Source organism: Aythya marila (genome assembly GCF_965140915.1).
Source record: "Aythya marila genome assembly, chromosome: 25".
Lineage (NCBI taxonomy): Eukaryota > Metazoa > Chordata > Aves > Anseriformes > Anatidae > Aythya > Aythya marila.
In genome coordinates, this window is record NC_139066.1 from 3,621,318 (window position 1) to 3,646,284 (window position 24,967).

Genomic DNA, 24,967 nt, shown 5'->3' on the forward strand with positions numbered 1-24,967 from the left:
AGCGGGGCTGTGCAGTCTTGCCCGCAGTCTTCATTTTCTTCTGTGGTTCCCCAGCAGATTCTGCTTCAGAAATGCTGCTCCTTGTTGTGTTTTACCAAATCCGATACAAATTTGATTGAGGCAGCTCAGCGAAGTGCTGTCAGTGAGTGTGGGTTGAGCTCCAAGCGTAATACAGGAACACTGCTGCTTGGGGACACAAAGGCATCTGGTAATAGGATTCCGCATGGGGAAGGGCTGCTGTTCTTCTCGGATCAGGGAACAGATGTAAAAAAGGACGTCCTCGCCCCACCTGGGTGTGCTGTGACCCTACCAGAGCGCCCCCGTGCAGCACAGCCTGCCCGGCCTGCTGGGGTGCACCCAGCTTTGGGCTTTGGCTCCCAGGGGCTGTGCGCACAGCTCAGAGCACCCCCAAATACCACCCGAACACCAGGAACGTGCTGAAAAACAGGGCGAGGAACCTGAACCGGGGCGATGGCAGCTGCCCACCCGCTCACATCCTCATCCAGCACCCGCAGCGGATCCCTTGCGCTTGGGCTCCCACGTGGTTCTGTCCAAAAAGCCACGGGGATCAGAGGGGGCGCAGGTAAGGTGCAGGTGTCTTCGTCAGGGAGGCAGCACCCCGAGCTGATGGGGAAGGTTCGTGTCGCCGTGCCGGCAGCGCTGCTGTCACAGGTCTGGGGGAGGTTTTGGGATAGACAGATGGTAGGAGGGCACCCAGCGTTCAGCCCGGTTTAAATAGCTAAGTGTGTAGCTTATTTCTGTCTTGGAAAAGCTATTCCAGTCAGAAGTACGATGCAGATGGAAGCTGTTAGGTTCTCGGTACAGCTGTCAAAACCCGAGATGAACTGCTGCTGTCTGGCTGCTTCCCATTCCTGCTTTGCCACAGCATCTCCTGGCAGGTCCCTGCAGTGCCCCGAGGAACGGGGCTGTGGTCCAGACGCGTGGTCCTTCCCTCTGCCCCCGTGGTCTCACCGCCCCCTTTGCACAGGCAGGAGGGAATAGGATTGTATTAAAGCAGTAAGATCGTAGTAAAGGAGACCTTGCTTCATCTTTTGCTGGCTTGGCTTTTCAGCCGGATCAATGTCGTGGTGGCAGCAGGGTGGAGATGGTGGCAGGAGCTCAGCAGCCCCTGCTCACCTCGCTGCAGTGCCTGCGGGGCCACCGCAGCCTTGTCCTTGTTCGTGCCTTCCAAACCAAGGGCTTTGGTCGCCCTGTGCCCATGGGGAAGGAGGGCTTCCAGCAGGCGGTAGGCAAATTCTGTTCCCACACAAATTGCTGTTGGCTTTGGGGTCTGTCGGTCGCACGAGACCACGTCCCGTGAGGCCACGTCCTTTTTGTGTCAATGGTTTAACGCGGCAAAACCTGCCGCCCTTTCTCACGTTGTTCTTGTCCTTTCGTTCCAGCAGCCAAGGAGGAGGAGAGGGGAGAGCTCCTTCGATATTAACAACATCGTCATCCCGATGTCTGTCGCTGCAACAACGCGCGTGGAGAAGCTGCAGTACAAAGAGATCCTCACACCCAGGTACGTGCCCCAGCCCCGGCTCGAGGTGGGGCCGCCTGCTTTCACCACGCAGCTCTCAGGCCTCAAATTAAGCCTAGGGCTTGCTCCTGTGGCTGGTGAGGAAAGGGGCTTCCTTTCTCCTTGAGAGGAAGAGAAAATTTGGAAAACTTTGGCTCATATCACTGAGGCAGACTTTGGGCTGAGGTAGGACTGCATTGTCTCAGCATCCATGGTGCAGGAAAGCCGCCTGCACTGCTCACGTCTCCCCGAACAACCCAAAGTCATTCTGGTTGTTTTCTGCCCCTCTACAAAGCTCCTGATTGCAGTGAGCTGAAGGTCCGGGTGCTTCCTGGTGCTTCCCATGCACCCGGGTGTGCCCAGGCCCCCTGGGCTTGGGGGGGCTGATGCCGAGGGTGGCTGTGGCCAGGAGCAGAGGCAGCCGTGGGAACTGGGAGTCTGTGCCCGAGCTGAGTGCGAGGAGGTGAGCTGTCAGCCCTTGCTCAGACGATCTTGAATGAAGCCTGTTGCTGGGCCAGAGGAAGAGGAGGAAACGCTGCAGCATCTGCTCTGCTTCCTCTGCCCCCGCAGGCTCCGGCCACGCTGCCAGAGCAGCGCCAGGAGCTGGGCAGGGGCAGCAAGGAGGGGCTGCAGCAGGAGCGCGCCAGGAGCAGCGTTGCCCATGGCTCAGCCCACTGAGGAAGGACAAATCTCCTGCGTGGGCACTCAGTGTGCACAAACCGCCCCCTTCCTATGGAAAAACTTGCTCAGAATGGGTCAGGCGAACGCAGGAAATGGAGAAACTGTTGTCTGGTACCACGGGGGGTGGATTTGGGTAGATAAATGTGGCTAAAGCTGAGCCCGGATGTGTTTCTCGCTGTGCCAGGGTTGTGTTTCTTCTCCCACAGAAGGTGGGGGGGGGGTTGTGCTGGGCACGTGCTCGGCCGTGCCCGTGCCTGACTGCAGTCTGACGGTCTGACTTGGTGTGTTGCAGCTGGCGTGAAGTGGATATCGGCGCTCTGAAGGCGAGCCCTGATGAAGACAACGAGGAGGTGAGAGCTGCTTTATGTCCCCCTTAGCTCGGGACGGGGTTGATGGCAGCTAACGGTGTCGGTGGTGGGTACTGGAAGGGCACAGACACAGGGACCTCAGCAGAGGTGCAATCTTTTCCTTTTTGGCAACAGAAGGGCACAACTAGCTTTGCAGGAGCCATTCTGGTGCCGGTTTCTTTTTGGAAACAGAGTGATAGGGCAGAACTTGGATTAGCTGGCTGGGCACAGCTCAATTTGAGGTCTGATTGCTGTCAGGAGACCTTTCTGGGCAGCAGTCTTTTATAGAGATAGACTAATCAAGAAATCATGACCAGTCATGCTGCTCTAGTTATTATTTTAGCTAAACTGCTATGACGGCATTTCCTTAAACCTCTGTGTGAGTGCACTCGCTCTGGGATGAATGGCTTTCCTTTGGTTTTTAGTTCTTAATCCCTTCCTTAGCAATGCAGACTGAGTTTAACAAGGTGCTTGCTCGCTCACTGAGGCACCTGCCTCCCTCCAGACATGAACATTTACTTAAACCCATGCTGTAGCTAACGCTGGAAGAACTGCACGTAGCTGTGCGTTTAACGTAAGAAAAGCCCTGACCAAGCCCTGTACCATTCCCTTTCCAGATCGAGGACTTGTCTGATTCGGCCTTCGCTGCTCGGCATGGCAAATGCGAGGAGATGGAGCGGGCCCGGTGGCTTTGGAGCACAAGCATGCCCCCGCAGCGGCGGGGCAGCAGGTACGCTGTCGGCTCAATGTCCCTGCAGGGCACGGGTGTCCCGGGGTCAGCAGCGCTCGAGCAGAGGGCACAGTGTGCTTCTCTTGGCCCAGGAGTTGTTCGCAACAGATCTGGCTTTGTTAAGCTGGCTGGTGGATAAAAATGGTTGGATGTTTGTGCTGGCATCGGGAAGGTTGCTTCCGTCTACAAGAGCAGCTTGAGGAGTCCCTGCAGGAGTGGGACAGGGTCTGGCTCAGCCCGGGGGTAACTTACCCAGCGGTGAAGTTGCAGACGAGCAACTCTTGCACTCTGGGTTTGGATTCTGAGAAAAAGAAAAGGGCTGAGCTGGGCATCCTTAAACAGAAACACGGAGCAGTTGTGCTGAGCGTTGTGCTGCGGATCGCATCGCTGCTCGCTAGCTTCAGCAGTGTTGCTTTGGTGTTCCATTTATACGTGTCCTTCCGTTCCTCTGATCACTTGACACTTCGTTCCTGTGCTGCAGCCTCTTTTTGTGAGTGGGTGTCTAAAGCTGCACGCAGTTTGCAGCTGTAGCTCTCTTCTTACACAGCTTCATGATGAGATTGGCTCCTTTCCGTTTGGTTTCTGGAGCCTTGGCCTCGAACCACTCTGCTCTTGGGCAGAAATTCTTGCCGAAGTGCAACTGCAAGACGCACTGGCCTCCTTGGTCTAGTTGTGGTTTCAGATCAGCCCTGTCGGGGGGGTGTGGTCGTGCAGGACTTCACCAAAGGTTGCATCTGTCAAGCTCCATTTCTGCTGCTGCTGCGCTTCATCTGCAGCTGCATTTCCTGGCGCTGGTTGAGCGGGGGACATTTTGGTGTTTGTCTGCAAGCTTCTTCAGTCAGTTTGTCACATCTGTTAGTACTTCACCCTACCTTTCCTCTTCTCTGAAAACCCCTTGTAAGGATGTTGGTGCAAGATGGTGCCCTGACTGGGTCACTGACATAAATTCATGGTGCGGGTGTAGAAATGCTGGTGAAAAGGGACCTCTGGAGGTCTCTGGTCCAGCCTCCAGCTTGAAGCAGGGCTGAAGATCAGGTTGGCCATGACTTTGGCTAACACAGTGTGAATGCTTCCAAGGATGGAAGTTCCTCCACCTCCGTGGTGGCTGGAGCAGGGCTGTGCTCACTTGGGAAGCAGGTTTTGCTGCTGCTACGGGAGGCAGCAGTTGGATCCTGCTTTCACCTCTCTGCCAGATCGAGCCAGCCCAGCACCCTCTGCTTCTCATGAACCCCCCTCTGCTTCCTGTGCCTATCCTGGGACCCTGCAGGGTGGGATGGGGATGTAGGTGCCTCTGCTCCACTGGCCACGTTCCTCGGTGCAGCCGAGGATGTGGTTTGCTGTGTTTGTGTTGAGTTGTGCTGAGCTCAGCTTGGCGTTCACCACATCCCGAGCTGCTCCTCGGCAGGATCCTTGCCTGGTCCTCCGTGGCCAGCCTGGGCTGATGCTGGGGCTGTTTGCTGCAGCTGCTTTAGTCCTTAGAAACTGCTGGGGGCCTCCTCCTCACGGCCCAGGAACTGCTGCTGTGCTTCGGCCAGTCCTTGCCCCTCACCTGTGGCCTCCTGGGCCAGGTGACAGCAGTACAGATTGGGGTGAAGTCGGTTTCTCTGAAATATCATTCTCTGAAGTGACCTGCCCCAGCAGATCTGCTGAGCATCTTGTGGTCTTCCTGCCTCGTGTACATAACAGACTGTTTTGTTTTCTTTGTGTAGCAGCTTCTAATGGCATCTTGACTCAGCACATCGTGCTCCATGTAGCCTGCTGCAGGCGTAGCTGTGCTGTTAGTGCAGTTTGGGCTGGGTTTCTGTGTTCTGATGAACATCATAGCCCAGGTAAATTTTGGAGTGTGATCCTTGGCCATCCTTGATTCATCCACTTGCTGCTGGAATTCATCTTGATAAGATACTCACAGATAGGGAGGTGTGAGATGGGCTTTTCTGCTTGCAGCCTTTGGGTCTCTTATCAGGCAATCTGTGTGGCTGCTCGAGCTTCCTTAATTCTTGGTTTAAATCTTCTGAAGTCGAGGGCTTTCACTGTGCTCCCCCCGTGCTGAATGTTGAATTTGGTGCGGTTTCAGCGTTACCGATTCACTACAGTTGCTTCTTGGACTATCTGTGAGGTGTCAGGTGGCATGTGGATGATGTTGGGAACACTTGGAGGGGCTGCTAAAAGAAATCCGATTTCATAGGGACCTTCTCATGGTGGCATTTAGGCAGCACTCATGAAGTAGGAGCCGTGTGGGACAAGTTTCCTTGGTGGAGCAGCGTCAGCGCTGCAGTGCCGCATCGAGGCAGTGGAGATGGGCACGGGTGGGCCTGGAGGAGTCAACCTCGGGGCTGTGACGTTCCCTCTCAGTGCACACACACTGAATTCCTGCAGCACTCCCCATTGCATGGGCCCTCCCAAGGCGGGGATGGTGGAAGGGATCAAAGGGTGGCATCGGGTGGCAGAGAGCGGTCTGGACGCTTGTAACGGGACCGAAATCAGACTCTGGGATCTGTTCCTCCCTCAGGTCCTACAGATCGACAGACGGACGGACGACCCCCCAGCTGGGGAACCCCTCAACTCCCCAGCCGCCATCCCCCGACGTGGGCAGCTGCCACTCCCACTCGGAGCTGTCCCACACCCACTCCCCGCGCAGCCCCATCAGCCCCGAACTGCTCTCAGCCCCCCTCACGCCCCTGTCCCGCGACTCCATGCGGCTTCTGTCCAGCGAGGACACGCGCTGCTCCACGCCCGAGGCCGGCCTCGACGAGCAGGTGGGTGCAGGTCCCGGCCGTGGCTGCTGGCGCTAGCGCCGCGCTGCTCACGGCGTCGCTGCAGCGACCGCTGCAGAGGCATGGAGCTAAACCCGGTGCTCAGACTTGGCTGGTTAATTCCCCTCGCTGGGGGGCAACAGCTTGGAAAGCTGCATGTGGGGAATTCGGCCCCAAAGCTCGGCTGGATGGGAGGTAGAGTCCCGTCCCGTGCTGGAACACGTCCCGCTGCCCACCGGCAGTGGGTTCGGTTTGGCGGCCACCGCATCCTCGCCAGGGGTGCTGAAGGTCCTGCTCTCCGTGCCGCGCTAACGGGGCGAGACTGAGCCCGCCCCAGAGAGCTGCCCACCTCAACCACCGCTGCGGGCAGCCGGAGTCATGCACGGAGGGGGAGCAGAAGAGCTTGTCCGGAGGCTTTTCCATAGCCTGGTGTCTCTTCCCTTTAGGCCGTGCTGCCCTGGGAGCGGCGCACCTTCCCACTGTCGTACGATCCCAGGACAGAGTGCGAGGACCAATCCGACCCCCAAGACCGGTCGTCGCGCTGCACCCGGCGCACGTCGGGCAGTAAATCCTCCCGGGAGACCGATGGCACTTCTGCTTTGCCCAACCTGGCCAGCCTCAAGAGCCGACCCCCCCTGGCGACACCCTCCTCCTCTTCCTCCGCAGCAGTTCAGCGGCCAGCGCACAGATAGAGACATACGGGAAGACATGAGCAAAACCAACACACAGAACTAACTCTTGGCATTAAAGCTTCCAAAATCTGCGTTTGATATTCAAACATCCTGCCGGGAATTTTCACAGTTTTTAGTGAATTTAAGGAGTTTAGAAACTGTTTTTTGTTTTTGTTTTTTTCCATGTTTCCTTGTCACACAAATGAGAGCCCCCAGATTCCTCCCAGCAGAGTGAAGCCTCGGGAGGGGAGCAGCCCACCAGTCCCCCTCCCTCTTTTCTCCCCTCCCCTCTTAGGTGTATAAAACTAGAGCACAGGATTTAGCTGACTAGCGGACTTCGGGGATAGTTTTTCTCAAGCAAAAGGGTGTCTTTTTCTCTTAACCCGCTCCCCCTCCCTGAAAGGTTTTAGTGGAGTGAAATTAGTGGTGAAAAAGTGATGTCTTGGGATTGCAACCTTCACTAGCTGTCTGTCTGTCCTCACGTGCAGCGTGCCCACCCTGCACCACCACCCTCCGGCGCTGCCCTCCCGCAGCTTCTGGTTCCAGGTGTCCCGGGGGGGGGTGACACCTCCCGACCCCTGCCCCTCTGCCCCCAGCCGCCCGCCGCCGCCTCCTTCCTTCTCCTTGTCCCAGAGCAGCCGCCGGCTGTGCCGAGCCCTGGCCACTGCCTCAGCCAGGGAAAAGGAAGGAAAGGACCCTTTTAGCCGCTTGACGCACAGCTCCGCGTGGGAGGAGAGGGATTTCGGGCGCAGCCCCGTTCACACCTCGCGTTGTTACCCTGGGTGGAAGGTGGGGAGGGGAGAGCCCCCCGCACGCTGCGAGCAGAGGCAGGACGCGCCGTGCACTTACGGACCCTTCGGGGATGTGATCGTTGGCCGAGGCCAGCAGCAGCTCTTGGCTGGGAGATGCGGGGCTGTGGCTGTGGCTTCGAGCTCGGCCTTTGTGTCCCCTGCAGGGCTGGGAAGGTTGGGTCAGGGCAGCTCTGGGCTGTGGCTCCAAGGAGCCGCCGAGAGCTGCGGGTTGAGGGAGCGTCCCATGGCAGGAGCGGGGCTGGGCAAGTCTGGGTTGCAAGGCCGAGGTGCTGGGGTGGCTCCTTTCGGTGGGTTTGGTCTCAGAGAGAAGGGGAAAAAAGCGAGGGAAGAGCGGCGCTTTGCCGGGTGGGTGGGCAGCTCCCGCCGGCGCCGACGTGCTGGGAGGGATGGGGATCCGTCACCACTGCTTCGCTCCACTTCCACGCACGGTCCGAGAAAGGTGTCGATTCTGTTTCATTTCCGAGTCTGGTCTGACACGCCACCTCCTGACAGGTATTTTATTTTGGAACCGACTTCGCTGTTGTTCCTCCCGTCCCTCCCTCCCCCGGCCCTTTGCACCCGCAGCGACTCCCGGATCCCGCACACCGTTCCCATCTGTAACGCTTTCTGATCCCGACGGTGTGGCTATTGGTCCCTGTCCTGTTGCTAGCATTGTGCCTGTCTTATGTATAATCACATCACCAAAAAAGGAAAAAAAATACAAAGGACATATTTTTTTTTCCATTTTGTAATCGTAAAGAAATAGTAGCTAAACTGCTTAATGGTTGGGGTTTTCACAATTTTCAACATTATCTAGTGTTTTTGGTTCTGTTCTAGTTTAAAGGATATGTCATCGTTTCTTTAAAAAAAAAAAAACAAAAAAACAAAAAACAATGCTACCATATCCCTCCGCATAAGTGCTTTTCTATTTATAAGGTTGAAAATTCTGAATAACCCTTTTAGCATTATAAAAACCACAAAAAACACCTTGTATTTTGTAAATATTTTCTTTTCCTGCTTTGAGCTGTGTAATGTCCTTGTTATATAGAAATGCTTTTCTTCCGAGAAGCTGATCTTTGTTAATGTCTTGATTCTGTTGGCAAAGCACAAATGTGCTTATAAAAAAAAAAAAAAAAAAAAGAAAAAAAAAGATTAAAAAAAAAATTAAAACAGAATATTCCATGCAACGTGTGTTTGTGAAACGCTGGCTTGGGGTGGTGCAAGGGAGCCTTCTGTGTGCTCAGCCCGGTCCCAGCTGATCAGCCGCTTCCCTCCCACTGCCTGGGTGAATGGCCTCTTTTTTCTTTTATACCATTATTTCCCAGCAGTTACTGTCGAGGAGTGAAAAGAGGAATTGTTCCGCGGGATCTCTGGATTTAGGCGTTGCTCTGTGGTATCAGATCAAGCACGACCAGGGCTTGGTGGTGCTTCCCTGAGAGAGCCCAGGAGAGCCGAGGTCTGCCCTGTGGCCACCAGTAAATGCCTGGGGCTGGGTGAGGCGTTTATTTTCTGTTTAGGGTTAAGTCATGCCCAGGTGGGGTTTGTGGAAATGAGGCTGTTACTGCGACACTCGAATGTCTGCAAGAGTGGGAGGCGACTTCCTTGGCTGCTCTTAAATTTCCAAGCTGAGACCATTCTTTGTTCCTGGTAACCCGTGCGGCTGGGAAACGGGCAGCTGCGGGGTGAGTGTTCACCCCATGATCAAAGGAGTGGGAGGCAGCGACCTGTGCATCACCCGTTTATTTACAACGAGGAGGAAAAATCCAATCTGAAAAGCAAATGGTGGCAGCCAGCGGTCGCACTGGCAGCTGCGCTGGTTGCGGGCATTAAACTCGGGGTTTCTGACCTACAAGAAGAGGCGGTGCCCTTGGGAAAGTTTACAGTGGTTGAAGGCCTTTTGGGGCTGCTTTGTGGCCCCCAAAGTGCTGGCACCTGGAGGGTCCTGAGCTGCAAAAGCTACAACCCCGATGAGCAAGGGCTTGGATGGGGGCTGGAACTGGTGAAGGGGACAAAGGCGTCACCGCGGATTTGAAGTGGGCTCTGAAAAACCCCCAGTGCTCACTGCTACCCGTGGGCAGAGCTATCTACAGTCCCCATCCATGGCACCCCTGGGGATGCTGCTGGCCATGGTGGGGGGTTTGTCATGGACCACGGACAACGTGTGCTTGCCCTCCTCGCCCCCCCCTCCAACCCCACAGTGCAGCCAAAACCCAGCCCCAGTGTTGCGGAGCCCCCACGTGCCCACCACCAGCTCCCTGCTGCTCCCCAGGCGTTTCCACGCTCCCGCTCCACGCGACAGAGGCGGCGTTTCTTGTAGTAATGACTTTATTTCCAAATTCACTTTTACGGCAACAGTGTAAACCAGTTGTTAAAACGCACAATACACTATGGACATTCACAGACAGGAAGCTAAGCTAGAATGATACACTGAGATCAAACCTGCCCTCCCCTCCCCAGCGCACGAAGGGGACGCGGGACTGCCACCGCCACGGCAGTCTGACACTGGCAGTTCACTTAACAAGCATAATTTTGAGTGCAGAAAACATGGTTTTGGAATCAGTGCCGGTTTCAACCCTTTTCAGACCAAGATGTGTGTGGAGTAAAGGGAAAGCCGTGGGTCGGTCTGGCCAGCTGCTCGCGGAAACCCCCAGGCCCGGGTCTGAAGGCGGGTCGGGGCTGGGGCCGTGGCTCGGGCTGCTGGGAGGGGGCAGCGGGAGGTGCTTGGGGGGGGGGGAATGGGGCTGTCCAGGCCCCCCATGCCCCAGTGGACCCAGGGCAGGGGCCGCTCACTGGAGCCGCAGGTGAAGGCTGGCTCCCAGCACTGGTGTCCCTCGGGAGCCGCACAGAGGGGGCTGTGGGGACGGGGCTGGGCGAGCTGAGCTGCAGCGCTGCAGCCAGGGGGGTGGAAGGGGTGACGGCGTGGGGGTGGGGATGTCTCCCACTCGCTCGTTTTTACATAGGACAAAAAAGCCACAGCGGCGCCTACATCCCACAGCGATACAAAGGGAGTCACAGACTTAAATACAGAGGCTTACAATCATCGAGTCAACTGAAACGGAGCTAGCGACACGCCAGACGTGGGCTCTCGCCCCAGGGGCTGCAGAGACAAGGGCTGGACCCCACCACCACCACCTCCACCCCACCAGCAGCGCTCCAGCCTGGAGCAGGCGCCCTCCCCAGGCCACCCCCTTGGCCCCAGCACCCTGCAGAGCCCAGTGGTGTGCACCCGTGCGAAGGCCACGGCAGCTTCCTCACCTCCTGCTAAGGACGGGAGCAGGGAGTGAACGCGGCACTGCCCCAAGTAGCAGCAGCTCAAACAGCCTCGGCGGCTCCCAGTCCCCACCCCGAGGCCTCCCCCCAGCTGCCCCAGTCAGACCGGGATTTTGGCCCCAGCACTGCGTGCCCCTTGCTGGGAAAGCTCGGCTTTCCCTGCAGCACGGCCCTTTGGGCCCTGTGCCGGTCCTGTGGGGCATTCCCCCGCCCTCAGCCCCGCTTCCAGCTCTGCCCCAGCCCCTCGGCTCATGCCTCCTGGGGGAGACGGGGAGGGAGGATGCGCGCTGAGCTGCACCGATCGCATCTCAGCCTCTTTGGTTGTAGAAGGAAGGGGCGCGCGGGGACGGCGGTGGGTGCAGCACAGCCCCCGGCCACCCCCTCACGAGCCCTAGGTTGCCACAGGAACAAAAGCGGTGAAAGCAAGCAGGCAGCTCCGCTCCCCTGCGTGGTGTGGGGGGGGGACAGGTAGTGCTGTGTGACCGGGACACCGGGTGGGTGCAATCGTGCTGAAACCGGGAGGGCACCTTGGAAAGGGCCAGGCAGTGCCACCGAGCAGCCGCTGGACTCGGGACAGGGCCGGGGGCGCTGCCGCCACGCACCACTAACACCTCCCTCGCGCCTTCCCCTCGCGTTCTCCCATTTGTCTCCTACCGCTGCCAACGGCACGAGACCAGCAGAGCCATGGAGCTGCCACTTCCGTGACCTCTTAGCTGACCTTGCAGGGAAGAAAAAAAAACAACAAATCAACCCCAAACTGTTACAAGCTGCACCCAAATCCAGGAGCCATCCCAGCCCTGGAGCTGTGAGTGCCCCTCGTGCCGCGTCCCCGGGCCCCGGGAGGCGCACAGCTGCGGGGGCGCAGCACCGGGACACCCTGCGCGGCCCCCAGGCCCCCCCAGGGAGTGGGGAAGCGGCGCTGCGTGCGCCCACGCACCCGGCAGGCATGCGGTGCCGGGTCTGGGCACAACCCGGAGCTCGGCAGGGGCTCCCCACGCCTGCCCTCCTCGCTGGGCTGCGGCGGAGCCAGCGCGGGGCAGCGCACAACTACTTACAGCGTTTTCAAACACATGCTCGTTTATGAAAACAATCACCCTGGCACGGTCCAAGCATATACAGACAAATCTACTCTACGACACGAGGGGCTGCCAAAGGAACGGGGAAAAGCCTCTACTCATCCACTCAGCGGTTCCAGCACAGCCTCGGAGAGGGGGCCGGCCGGCCGGGGCCCCTTCTGCAACGGGACACCCTGGTGTCGCCGGTACTCCAGCTGCCGGAGCTGAGAGCGGGATTAGGGGATACCTGGCAGTTACCTTCATACACATCTCGGCTTTCAGAGGGAAAAACAAAAGGTTTCTTCCAAATCAGCAGGCAAATTTAATGCAGAAAGGGAGGGCGCCTGCCTGCAGTCCCTGGCTGCAGCACCCACTACCTGCGCTGAGTGCAGGCCAGGCCTCCAGCCCGGGCATCGTTAGGGTAACGAGCGTGGGGAGCCCCGGGGCTGTCACCCCCGCTCCCCGCGAGGCCCTTGGGGTGCTGGGGTCAGCGTCGTGCTGGGGCTGCCCCCTCCACCCCCTGGCTCCTTCCCGCTGGGACAGCGAAGGGACGAGGGGATGAGGGTAGGGAGCGGGGACGGGCACGGGCTGTGCGCTCCGAGGAGCAGGGGGAGAGGAGGTTTTGTACCTCATAGTGTCTGATTTTGAAGTCCTGGAGCTAGAGCTGAATGAACAGTAAAAGCAGGTTAAATCATTAACCAGTTAGGGGATGGGGAAGCAGCTGTAAAAGGAACAGAGGAAGAAGGCCAGATTATTATTTTTGTTTCTTTTCTTTTTTTTTTTTTTCCTTGTCTTCTCTCATCTTTGCCCGCCGTGCCCCGATCACAAGCCCTGCTTGGCCAGCGAAGCGGACACTTCGTCAGCTAGCGTGGCGAGCTGGGGGGAGTCCACCATATTGATGCTGCCGGTGGAGGAGACATTGCTAAGGCGGCGCGGGGAGGCATCTCCGGAGATGGTGGGGGACTTGTAGACGATTTCGGCGCCGTGGTCAGTCTTGGCTTTGGCGTTCTCGCGGAAGGTCAGCTTATGAGTCTCAATCTGCAATGAGAGGAGAGGTCGGTGAGATAGAGGACAGGGAGCATGGTCCGGAGAGGCCGTTTTTACCTGCAGGCCATCCACTGGGCCACTGCCACGGTGCAGCTGGGAGGAAAGCGGTGAGGAGGCAGCCGAGAGCCGAGCGTGGCGCTGGGGACAGCCCCCTCCCCTGGGCTGCCAGCTCGGGTCATTGGCCTGATCCTTCCCAGTGCCCCCAGTCCTCAGGCACGTCCCTTCCAGTCGCACACACTGGGAATGGGCGCAACTGGAAGGGGGTGGCAGGACTGGGGCACCTCAGGATGCTGCCGACTCCTTCCCAAGCGCCCAGCCCCGGCGCAGGGCTGGGTCCCGGGCACAGGACTCAGCTGGCATGCCCAGGGCTGCTCCTGCTCCCCTGGCTGGGGTTTATGCAGTGGGGGGGACGCGCACGGCTCGGCTGCCCCTTACCCCACGGCCCAGCTGCTCCCACGAGCCAAACCCCTCTCTCCTGGCGAGCGCGAGGGGAGGTGAAGTGGATGAGGTTTATGAGGTTTGCTACTTACTGGTGCCCTCCCCAGCCGAATGCAAGGCTGGGGGCTGGCTCTCCGGGGGGGTGGGCGGCTCCAGCACCAGGGACTGGAGCCCAGCGGGGTCTGGGCTCGGGGTCCGAGCAGCCTGGGGACAGGTCTTGTCTTCCTTGCCTTTCTCTCTCTACAGGTGAAGAAACCCGCCCAAGGCGGTGGGGTGCAAAAAACGCATCAGCAACAAAAAAAAAAAGCAAGATCCAATAAATGTCAACCAGAAGGAAAAAGACCAAAAAAAGAAAAGAAAGAGAAAATTGGTGGAAAAAGATCTGAAAAACCAGGCCATTCACTGACTCATAGGAAGAACAGCATCGCCTTGGGAGACAGGAGCCAGGCTTCCCCTGTGCGGCAGGGGACGGCACGTGCTGCCAGTGCAGGTATGGGGCAGAGCACGGAGCACCCCAGTGCCTGCACTGCAGCCAGCCCAGCTCCGAGGTATTGGGGCCAGGAGAGCTGGGGACGTGTCCAAATGGATCCTTCAGCAAGAAGGGGAATGAGGACGAGGGAAAGGCTGGGAAAAGGGCAGCAGAGCCACCCCAAGCCGCTGTGTTTGCGGGGCTGACCGGGCATGGCTGTGTCCTGTGCCCACCCTGCGGCCACAGCATCCCACCTCGGAGCACCTGAGGATGGTCCCGGTGCTAAGGTGTGAAGGGGAATGGGCTGGGGAAGGGAAGCGGACGAACTCCAGACTGGCAGCCTCCTCCAGGTGTGGATTTAGGCAGGATTTGGGCAGCTGCCATGCAAGGAGGCTGAGGCAGGTGATCCCGCTGCCGGCTCAGCCCCCTGCAAATAAACTCCCCCTCCAGAGGGCAAGTTCTTCAAGCTATGGCCCAGTGAATGTGCCCGGGTATGAAAGAATCGTCAGCGTCGTAATAATAAAAATGATGAAAATGGGCTCAGTGAAGCACAGGGCAGTCTGATGCGTAGCAGCAGCGAGAGAAGGGTAAGGAAGTCAAGCGGTCCCTCCGGCAGAGGCCAGCGCACCGCTGGGAGATGAAGAGCTGGGAGGTGCACAGAGAAAACATGGCCAAGAACAGAGTGCCAAAACACAGGAGCCGAAATAGAGCCTTCCCCTCCCATCGAGAAAAACAGTGTTTGAAAAACAAGCAAGAGAAAAAGCCCCGTTCCCTAGGGAAATTCATCCGTGTGCGTCACCAGGCTGGGGTCCCAACGCCGTGCTTCCCCCATCTCCCGGCCACCCTGCCTGCAAGGGGCTCGTCTGTCCTTCAGGAGCGGCTGCAGAGGGGTTTTACTTGCTGACCTTTACTGGGAAGGCACCATCAAAGCCTGTGGCACAACCAGCTCCCTCCAGGTTCAGGATTTCACCCAACTTGCCTGGTTTTTCACTCTCAATTTAACTCCCCCAGATGCGCGCCACTCCCGACACAGCCCTTGGCCAGCCTCGTTTGGGAGACTGAGATCTGAAGGAAGACATCACCTTTCTTCGGAAATGGCAGCCTCCTGCACAGCCACCTCTTCTAAATAAAGCTAAGCCTTTAATGCTCCACTTTCACTGGGGAAGTGATGCCCACGCAGTGCCCTGACCGCCAGCTCCGTGCCATGCCGCTGAGATTCATCGGCAGCACGCGGCGCAGATGCTGACAGCACCCGTGAAAGGTTCCAGACACAAACCTGTGGTGCGCAGCCTTCAGAGAACAGCAGGAAGAGCAGGAAACCACAGGAGAGGACATCGCACGTTCACACTCACTCAGGCAGCTGTGGGCAGGAGGAGGACAGGCTGCAAGCCCCACAGCTCCGCCACCGCCAGGCTCCGACGTCCCCGGGGCTGGAAAACGCAGCCCGGGAGCCTTCAGCTCTGCCTCCTTCCACGGGCAGGGTGCTTTTACTGACTGCCCCCCACCAGAATTTGGGCAGCAAGTGGTTTCAGGTCGTGTGGGCTAAAGATGAGCCTGGCCAGCGGGTCCTCCTCTGAGCCCAGCCTCCAGGCACTCTCAGGGCACACGGACACACGCAGCAGCAGAGCAGCCCCGCTCCCACCACGCTCCCCTTTACCTTTTTATTTCCTCCTCCAGGAACGTGGCTGATGTTATCTAAGGACCCGATTTTCGACTGCACCTTATCTTTGAAGTCCAGTTTCTCAGATTTCACCTCCACCTGGCCACCGCCTGGAAGAGAAGAGCACCAGGAGGGCAAAGTCAGCCCCTGAGGCAGCCAGGAGAGGAAGAGCTCTGGTCTGAGCCAAGCGCTGCTGGGGCTGTGCAGAGGGCGAGGACCACAAAAATGGTAGCAAGGGTTTTGGAAACACAGGGAACTGGGGTAAAGAGGCTTTCCAGAGGATGCTGTGCGGAGCTGGCGGGCATCCCAATGATTCAAAGAGCCACAGGCAGGGCATTATTACCCTTACTCCTCTCTACACCTCAAATTTATCCTAAAGGGCAGCGGTGTGTTGGGACAACCAAGGATGTCCATGGACCAGAGCAGATCCCTCCCCAGAGCAGTTTTACGGTGTCAGAGCTGGGAACAGCGCCCAGCACCAAGCTGATGCTCCCTCCAGTCGCTGCCCAGGCATCTCCCCGCACCCCCTGCATTACCCCCACCGCCCTGGGAGCCCCCATGGACCACTGCCCGGCCACCACGGGTACCTGGTTTGTGATGGATGTTGCCCAGGGACCCACATTTGGACGTCACGTGGCTCAGGTCCACCGGCTTGTAGACGATTTGGACCTGTCCGTGCGAGAAAGGAGAAGGCGATGAGCCCGCTGCCAGCACCAGGGTGCCCGGGGAGGGGGAGGCACAACACACAGCAGCACCTGAGCTGGATTGGAGGGAAAGGACAGCTCCAGCCCCGGTGAGATTAACAGTACAAAAGAAACCGGCATCGGAAACGGGAGATCATTAATGCCCGTGTGCAGGAGCCTCTCTTATCATGTCAGCATGCACAAGATCACCTCTCCACAGAGGGGGGGAGTAGAGGCAATTTTAAAGTGCTTAAGTGAGAAAGAAAGTGGAGTGGTGATTAATTAAGATTTGCATACACATCATCCAAAAGGAGGAGATATATACCAGAGAGAAAACGTAAAAAATTAAATACCTTTGCTGGTGTAAAACATAAAGCTTATGTCCACAAAAACTGAAAGAACAGAAATGATCAATGTGCACAGAAATTTTAAAAGAGTGACCAAAATATGCATTTCTGAAAAACGCTGCAATGGAAATAACGGTTAACAAAAAAATAAATAACTAAAAAGCAAAAGCAAAGTCTAAATATCTGGCAGGAGTTCACATAATATATAAATTAAAATGGCAATTATAACAGACTGAACTGCAGCAGTACTGCAGCATTTCCTGGTTTTATGCTGCTTTTTTGGTTGTTTCACACGTTATTGTCCCTGAACAGGGCTCCGGCACCTCCACCTCTGCCGCCCCGTCCGAGGAGCGGCCGCGGCGCCGTGCCGGGAGCCACGGGGTGACACGAGACACACACACGGGGACGGTTAACGGGGAGCTTTTAGTGGCTGCGTTAGAGGTTAGACACCACGCTGGAAAACGCCAACATCTGGAAGTCTGGGAGCAGCGGCAAACACAGCACGTGCACACCACCGACACCAGGACTGGGAGACAGCGGGGCGAGGGCACGTCCCCTATCCCCCAAAGTTGCTTTGGAGCCTGGTTTTGGACTCACACCTGCGTGCGAATCGGCTCTGGCTGCAGGTAGTGAGCCTGTGCAGGAGAAACCAGCTCACGGACACCTCCGGGTTGGTCCCATCCTGCTGGGGAGCAGCTGGCTCTCGGGAGCAGGCTGGGATTTCGGGGGAGCGTGTGCTGCTCTCTGCACGCTCACCGAGCTCTCAGAAAGCACCAAAGGGACCCTTGCAGAGGAGGGGACCCCTCCGAGCAGCCAGGCAGCCCCCGAAGCAGCGTGGCCGAAGGGTTGGTCGCCCTTCTCTATAGCACCACGCACCCTGCGCTGATTCGAGAGCCCCAGCTCTCTTGGCAGCCCCGCGGCCGCCGTCCTCAGAGCCGGGTGGGGACGTGGCTGTGCACACTGCTAAGGAACGTCCCCCCCTTCACCAGGAAAACACGGGGGGACGCAGCGTCCCTGGTGCTTGGGATGTGCAAACATCTTCAGGGAGGTGCAGGGCCTGGCTCCTGCAGGGCCACAGGCTCGGTGCCACCGCCCCGTGCCCCGTGCCCGCAGGCCAGGCTCTTCCCGATGCTCACGCACGCCAAAAGGCACAGGTAAATGAGAGGGGGGGGGGACAGGGAGAGGGGAGAAAAGCAACCCCAGGGGCTGGGAGCACACTGCAGAGACAGACATGGAGACAGGGTGGGGGGAAGCTCACACAGTTAACGCACTGGGTAGGAGGAGAGCTGAATTCACTTGGAAGGCAGCAGACAGCCCGCAGAAGGGCAGAGCCTTTCTGATCCCAGGGCCTGGGAGCACCTTGGGGCACTGCTGGGACCTGGGTCTGGAAGACCCCCCCCATTTCCAGAGCAAGCAACCTGCACCCCAATCCCTTTCTGCTCTCCTCCCAGCTCCTTTTGTTTTACAGGAGGGACTCGATGAACTGCTGGGAGCAGAGCAGGGGCCTCCCAGTGCAGCAAAAAAGGGAAAGGGGCACAGAGCTGCTTGCCTGGGAAACCAGCAACCTTGGGATCCCATCTCTTAGCATCCCCAATTCTTACGGCAGTTTTTGCCTACTGCATCACCCTGCCAGAGCATCCCCTGGCATTAAAAAATAAAAATAAATAAAAAAGGTACCGACCCCAGGCAGCAGCAGCAGCAGCTCGCTTCCCTCGAAGCAGCAGAGGCTGGGCAGGCGTTGCTGCTGGCAGCATTGCAGAGGATTAAGACACGGCTGCCATCGTGCCCCGGGGGCTTCTCGCTGCCCCTCGATCGGAGGAGCCCCCAGGCACAGCTCTGCCACCAGGCCAGCCCGTGTGCTCACCCTTGAGCAAAATCAGCACAAAATTTTGTCCCGAGTACCCATGCCCCGAGCGAAGCTGCTGCTTTCGGCGTCAGCAACCACACCATGTTCGGTGCTGGCAGAGCCTGGGGAGGGATGGCGATCTCTAGCCAAAAATCCAGAGGATTCGTAAGCCACTGCAGAGGCAAGTGCTTGCCCACGGTGCGAGCGCTCAGTGGAGGGAAGGATGAGCTCAGCACCTCGTGCTGCAGCCACGCACATGATGTGATGTGATGTGATGGCCAGACACCCCCTCCTGGCGTAATGCAGCAGGCAGGCCAGCCAGTGCAGGTCCCGGCTTTGAGAAATGGCAAATAGAGCAGGGGACCTGCTGCACAGAGACCCAGCTCTGCAAAGCAGCTCCTCCGGCCCAAAAATAAAAGGAGAATGCCAGCAAATTTAAGACCAAGGTTGCAAACCCAGGCATGTCCCAATGCTTATGTGCCAAGCCCTCTGCAACGCTCTGTTTCCCAGGGAGGGCACCCCCAGAGACCAAAAACAGCACAACAAAAAGCCATTGGGAACGTCTGAGGGGCACCCGATGGCTGCCTCAGGTGGCCACAGACCATGGGCTGCACCGTTTGGGGTCTCGGTGAGGCTCCCTCCTTGGCCCATCGTCTTTCCTGGCCCCCAGCTCTGCCTCCAGAGAGACCGGTGCAAATCCACCAACCTCTGGGGAGTTTCTGCAGGTTTCTGGCACATTAAGTGAAGGCTGAGGCTGGCTGCTCCTCTGGGAATGGCTGGAAATGCCTGGGTTCAGCTCAATTAATGCAGTGCTACTTCAGGCTCAGCCTCCACGGGCACTGGCACACGCTGGGCACATTCATTAGCACGGTGGATGTTCACACGGATCGTACTTGCCTGATGGGAACGATGAGGAACCTGGGCTTTTACGTGTTGTGCGGGATCAGGTGCAATTTAGCAGGGCAATGAGCAGTAAGGACTGTGTTTGCTCATAAATCTATCCGTCCACTGCCTCAGCAGCTGCGTCACTGCCTGCTAGAGGCCACCCGTCCTGCAGGCAATGAGGCTTTGAGCCTTCCAGGTAGTGTAAAACCTCGGGGTTAACGGGACGGTTCGTTTCAGACACGGGTCAGTTAGTTCTGTCCACATCCAGGACTTGTTAGGGTTCCTCTACCCACGTCTTCTGGGTTAATGGGTTAAAGGACAGCACGCCACCAATGGCTATCTGACGGCGGGGCCGCTGCAGATAGCATTGGGGATTCGGTGTCTAGAACATGCCACTACTGGTCAGGATGATCACAGAGCATTCCAAGTGTGAAGGTACTCACACTGCCTCCTCCCGGGACGTGTTTGATATTATCCTTTGAGCCACACCTGGATTGAACGCTGCTATAGTCCAACTTCTTATTAACAATCTGCACCTTTGGTAGCCAGAAAAGAGTCATTGCACGTCACCAATAGCTATCTGACGGCACGGTCGCTGCAGATAGCATTGGCAGTTCAGTGTACACAACATGCCACTTAGTATAAGAACCATTATAGTGCATGAAAGTGTGAAGGTACTCACACTGCCTCCTCCTGGGATGTGTTTGATATTATCCTTTGAGCCACACTTGGATTGAACGCTGCTAAAGTCCAGCTTCTTATTAATAATCTGCACCTTTGGTAGCCAGAAAAGAGCGTGAGAAACAACATGATCATCTGCAGCTTGACCATGCGAAATAGCACTAAAACCAGGAGCCTGCCTTCCAGCGTCAGGAGCAGAGGAGGAGCTCTGGCTGGCTGCACGGCTCTGCTCATGGGTTGGAAACCGAAGATGGAGGTGGGCGAGCTTTAGCCAGGGATTACTGATGTCTGGCTGGCAAGGCAGCCCCGGTTTCCAAGGCAGAACACCAGCAGAAAAGCCAGCGACCCCCCTTTGCTTTCCCCGAACAAAAGGAGGGAGCTGCTGGGCAGCAAACGCGCTGCGGAGCGGCAGTGCTCAGTGACTCAGCACCTGCATCGGGCGGGCTGGGAGGAGGGATGGGGCTGAGGAAAACCCCGGGGCTCAGCACCCCGTCCCTTGCCAGCCCACATCTCCCCTCCCTTGCACGGAGATGCGGAGCAAACTGCGATGGATGCCCAGAGCATCCTGGAGAGCAGCCCGGAGGGGACTGAGAGCTCTGCGCTGCGCAGGGCTCCAACTCCCTCTGCAGTTCCGAGGAGAAAACGCCGTGGCTGCCAGGGACGCGGTCCCACGCCGGCAGTTTTCTTAACCCCCGTGCAGATAAGATGATCGGACAGCCCAGGCCAACCCCAAAGGCTCTGCCCCGTATTCCTGACACCACCTGGGGTGGGAAATGGCTCGGTACCCCGGGAACCACACGCCCCGCTAACATCACCCTCCAGTCCCGAGGCCTGCCTGCCCTCTCCCTGATTTTTTGTACTACAGAAGCTGTTCCCACTTAGTTTTGTTTTGCTTTTTGTGTCTTTTATAAGGCCAGTGATGCTGGAATGACCCCACACATAGGAGGAACTGTGCCAGAAGAGACACCGATGGAGGTACAGTCCCTGCTCCTCTCCCTGCTCGGGCTGGGTTTGTTTCCTGACCTAAACCAGGGCTCTGGCTGGGCACAAACCTCACTCTCCGTTTCCCCAGCCTGCTGCAGCAAGGATTGCTCCTCGCTGAACCGCGGTTCTCCAGCACGAGGAGCACCAAGCCCCCTGACAGAAGCCCCCTGTGCTGTTTTTCAAGTCCAGATCAATGAATCCTGCAGATCAGGGCACAGCTCGGCTCGTCCGGGCTTACCGAGGGCAGTACTCAGAGAACCACCTACCCAAGTGCTCGGTGCAGGAGCACTGGGAAGGATTTGGTCTGGCTGACTTCTGGCTCACATGCTCCACGTTCCCTAGGCTGGGGGGCAGAAATTTGGGTGGAGAGAGGAGGCTGCAGGGCCACCTTCTGCCAGCCTAAACCCAGGCTTGTGGGGTCGGCCCCTTCCATTCCAGCGGCAGCCGCTGAGCTCAGAGCCGCCTCGTGCCCTACAGATCCCCCAGCAGAGCACCCAGCCATGCTCCCCTGCAAGGAGCAATGAATCGTCCCGAATTCAGCATGTTGCCCGAGAGAGAAGCCAACAAAGGGAAAAAAAAAATAGCAAAAGCTGGATGAAAAAGAACAAGCAAACAGTTTGACCCGTTTACAGCAAGCGGGAGGGCTCCTAAACTCCCAGAGGAGCGGTGTTATGAGGGGTGGCAGAAAAATATAAGCGTGGTGCTACGCAGGCAGGAGGGATGAGACCTGGGACACGGGCAGCTGAAGGGACACGTGCTGCTCTGCCCTGCTAACAGCCAGGGTCCAGAGACCGTAACTGATCCCCGGACTGCAGCAGAGAGCAAAATGTGCATCGTCCAGCAAACCGCCAGCCCATGCACCTCCAGAAATGCAAAAGCCCGCTGCTCTCTGCGATGGAGAGGAGCCATCTCACAGCCTCCCCCCGTGCCAAAGGCTCAGAGGCACGGAGCCACCGGGTGGCACGAAGCAGCAGGCACCGCTCGGACGTGTCGTGGTCCTGCTGCTTCGGCAGCTGCAGGCACGAGCACGCAGCAAATCCTGGCTGCAGCGGGCACCAGGCGTGTGGTTGTGCCGTGTAACGTCCCCGTAAGAGCCACCAGGCCCTCGGCCAGGTCTGTGCCAGGGCTTTGCAAAAGTCTCTGCCACTGGGCTTGCAAAATTCAACGTGCCACCCTCATTCCCGAGCGCTCGGAGCCCAGCGTTCGTTTTGCTGCTCCCTCTGGGAGTGAAAAGCAGCAGGGGCTGGAGGATAAAACACTGCCACCACTTCTGGCCGTGCCACATTGCACCAGCAGCTGACTGCAGCGTGCAGCCCACAGCCCTGCCAGCAGAACCAAGATCCCAAACCCCAGTGCTTTAGGAAAACCGCTCAGCTCCTGCACTGCTTCCCTCACCAGACCTGAGCCGACAAATCCTGGCCACAGCAGCAGCTCCAGCTCAGCCCCAGCCCCATCCCAGCAGGGCTGCGGTCGCCCCCAGAGCCCCGGCTGGCCCCAGGAGGAAAGCACCCAGCAGGAAGCCCCCGTCAGACCCCAGAGCCCTGTGGTCTCAGCACTGGCCGTGTTTTGGGGCCGGCCCAGCGAGCCCAAAGCTCTCTGCCCTCAGAGACCACAACCACGACCTGGCAGAGGCTGCAGTTCTCCTGGGGGTGGTTCACCTAACCCGAGACCCTCACAGGACGCGGCCATCGTCTCGAAGAAACGGAGGCAGCGTCGGGGCGACTGCTCCAGGTAGGATCCAGAAACACAACCCCGATCCTGCGACTCTTTAGGGCTGCAGGGCACAAGCTGCTCTCCCTAACTGGATGTCCAAGGGGAATATCACTCCCCGGCAGCCGGTCTGCACTCGGCTGTAGCACCCCGTGGAAGCCACGAGCTGCCAGCAGCCCTCTGCAGGACTGCTGCTCTAAGGCAGGCAAGAGATTTCAGGACAAGCCCCCAACCCAAAACACCCCAAAACCAGAACGGGGCTGGAGATCAGCCACAGCACAGCTGCCACAGCTGCCCCCCCAGGACTGCTGCTCCCAGAGGCAGCGCTGGGTGCCCGCTGTCCCCGCAGGAAGGCAGAGCCCACATTTACCTTGCCACCTCCGGGCTGGTGCTTCAGGTTCTCGGTGGAGCCGATTTTGGACTTGACGTTTTTCAGGTCAGGCATGGGCGCAGCTGAGGGCTGGATGCGGCTCTTGGCAGACGCAGGAGATTTCGGGGGGGTGCGAACCACTGCCACCTTCTTGGGCTCCCTGGCTGGTGGGGTGGGCAGAGAAGGAGTGCGGGAACGGCTGCCTGGAGTCCCGGGGGAGCCGGGACTGCTGTAACCGCTTCTGTCTCCAGACTTGGGCTGCTCACCTGAAGTTTACAGACACAGCAAGGCAAGCACAGGGTAAGCAGAGAGATGCACTTCATTTTCAATTGAGAGCTCAAATTAAAAACAACATTCCCCACTATCTCAGAAGAAAGACATTCTTTTTATTGTCCGGATCATGCCCCGCTAGCGTGTGGCATTAGCATGCATGAAAAACCTGACAAAAGGCACTGAAACAAAACTACTTTTCTATAAGGAATTTGGAAGCATTTTTATAAAATCATGTAATTAAATACAGCTCAGATCACTGAGCAGCTCGGAACTGTGCCCCATCAAAAAAAAAGAAAAGAAAATCCTCAAACATCACCTTTCTCAGACTTTGCTGCTGCAGGAGGTGGTTTTTTCTGCTCCTTTCTGCCTGTTTAATGAATGAGAAATATGGTTAAACCTAATAAAGCTGGAAATTTAATTGATTTAAGAATTTATGCAGCTCTGGCTAAGTATGGAAAATATATATATTCAGTGTAATGCACCGTTTTAATGGAAATTCACAATGCCTGATGCTTTCTGGGGTTTTCTTCTGAGAATAATGGGCTAAGCTCCATTCCTGCAATCGAAGAATTGATCCTCTTCTCCCAGGTCTTTGTGAAATATCATCAAGAGAAAAGGAATAGACGGATTAAAAAAAAAAACGGAGCCGTCTAAATCTTCCAAATTGGAGGAAATCCCACGGGGATAAAGCGAGTGCCCTCTCCTACACACTGGCAGCTAGAGGAAGCGAGCAGATGAAGCAGCGTGCAGCAAGGCTCCCTTCAGGGGAACCCTCCTCAGCCCCGTGACGATGCTGAGCGGCTCCGAGGCACCACGTTGACCGCATCCTGCTGGTCCTGCCCTTGCTCAGCTCCGTGCACGACCCCAGCCTGCGCGAGGGGCTCCCTACCCCAAAATCCTTGCACGGAGAGCCTGGGGGCCGCAGCCCCGAGGGAAGGCGGCCGCACGCCGCTCTCGCCACCACCTACCGGAGCTGGGAGGGGTCTTGGGGGCCGTGGGTGTCTTTGCCGGGATGCGCGTGGCGTTGGCCGAGTTCCTCTGAGCCTGCCCGGCTGCGGAGCGTGGCGTGGCCGCCTTCGTGCCACCCGGGCCCTGGGGACGCAAGGAGGAGAAGGTTGATGCAGGGGGGGATCTGCCATCGCTTTTCATGGATCGGAGCCACGCAGGACCCCCCTGCTGCCCGCCCTGGCAGCCTGCAGGGCTCCCCAAATTTCCCCAGGTGCAGGCATCCGTGATGTGCCTGCTCCTACCCTGCTTGCCATCGCAGTGCCTGCCACGACTGCCGTGGGTACATGAGCTCCCAGCTGCAGCCACAGCGCTCCCCACACACTCATGTCAAAAGATGTGCCCAGCTGCTCCGTCTGTCCTCTGCATTTCCCCTTTTATTCCCCTCATCCTGCTAAATTCGTGTGCTGAAGATAAACCAATCCAGCCTTGGACTTTAGATCAGTGGCTCCGCTCAGCACAGAGCCAGGCTCCGAGCACAGGTAAGTTTTTCCTTGGTCCCCAGCTGGAACGCACTCAGGTAATGTGCAAATAGCCCATGGGGGTGTGTAAATAGCAAGATGCTCTTTCCTGTCTTCTGATCCTGCAGGAAAGCCCTCCCAGATCTGCACATCCTCTTTCTAGCAATTGTCTGATGCTGGTCTGTGTACACAAGCTGATGCAAAACAGCAAGGGAGAACTTAAAAGCCGGCTGCTCCCAAGGCAGCAGGGAAGCAGAGCAGAGCTGTCACAACCCCTACCACGGAAACTCA

General features: G+C 57.6%; 2 protein-coding genes across 16 annotated transcripts in view; one reads left to right on the forward strand and one right to left on the reverse strand.

The window, feature by feature from the left end:
• KANSL1 (KAT8 regulatory NSL complex subunit 1) overlaps positions 1-7,141 on the forward strand; it is a 90,230-nt gene extending 83,089 nt beyond the window's left edge. For 5 of the 6 annotated variants that reach the window (XM_082778913.1, XM_082778912.1, XM_082778917.1 and 2 more), the window contains 5 exons: positions 1,404-1,522; positions 2,493-2,550; positions 3,165-3,277; positions 5,787-6,033; positions 6,477-7,141. In XM_082778913.1, the coding sequence (XP_082635039.1) occupies positions 1,404-1,522; positions 2,493-2,550; positions 3,165-3,277; positions 5,787-6,033; positions 6,477-6,722 (783 nt within the window). In that variant the 3' untranslated portion in view covers positions 6,723-7,141. The remainder of the gene's footprint in view (positions 1-1,403; positions 1,523-2,492; positions 2,551-3,164; positions 3,278-5,786; positions 6,034-6,476) is intronic. The other variant, XM_082778916.1, reaches the window with a different exon arrangement.
• Positions 7,142-12,568: 5,427 nt separating this feature from the next.
• MAPT (microtubule associated protein tau) overlaps positions 12,569-24,967 on the reverse strand; it is a 41,156-nt gene continuing 28,757 nt past the window's right edge. For 2 of the 10 annotated variants that reach the window (XM_082779070.1, XM_082779063.1), the window contains 8 exons: positions 24,179-24,302; positions 23,527-23,577; positions 22,938-23,203; positions 19,875-19,967; positions 19,636-19,728; positions 16,019-16,100; positions 15,429-15,541; positions 12,569-12,855 (listed from right to left, as the gene is read on the reverse strand). In XM_082779070.1, the coding sequence (XP_082635196.1) occupies positions 12,640-12,855; positions 15,429-15,541; positions 16,019-16,100; positions 19,636-19,728; positions 19,875-19,967; positions 22,938-23,203; positions 23,527-23,577; positions 24,179-24,302 (1,038 nt within the window). In that variant the 3' untranslated portion in view covers positions 12,569-12,639. Of the gene's footprint in view, positions 12,856-13,394; positions 13,543-15,428; positions 15,542-16,018; positions 16,101-16,467; positions 16,507-19,635; positions 19,729-19,874; positions 19,968-22,937; positions 23,204-23,526; positions 23,578-24,178; positions 24,303-24,967 lie in introns of those variants that run through there. The other 8 variants (XM_082779071.1, XM_082779066.1, XM_082779064.1 and 5 more) reach the window with 6 other exon arrangements.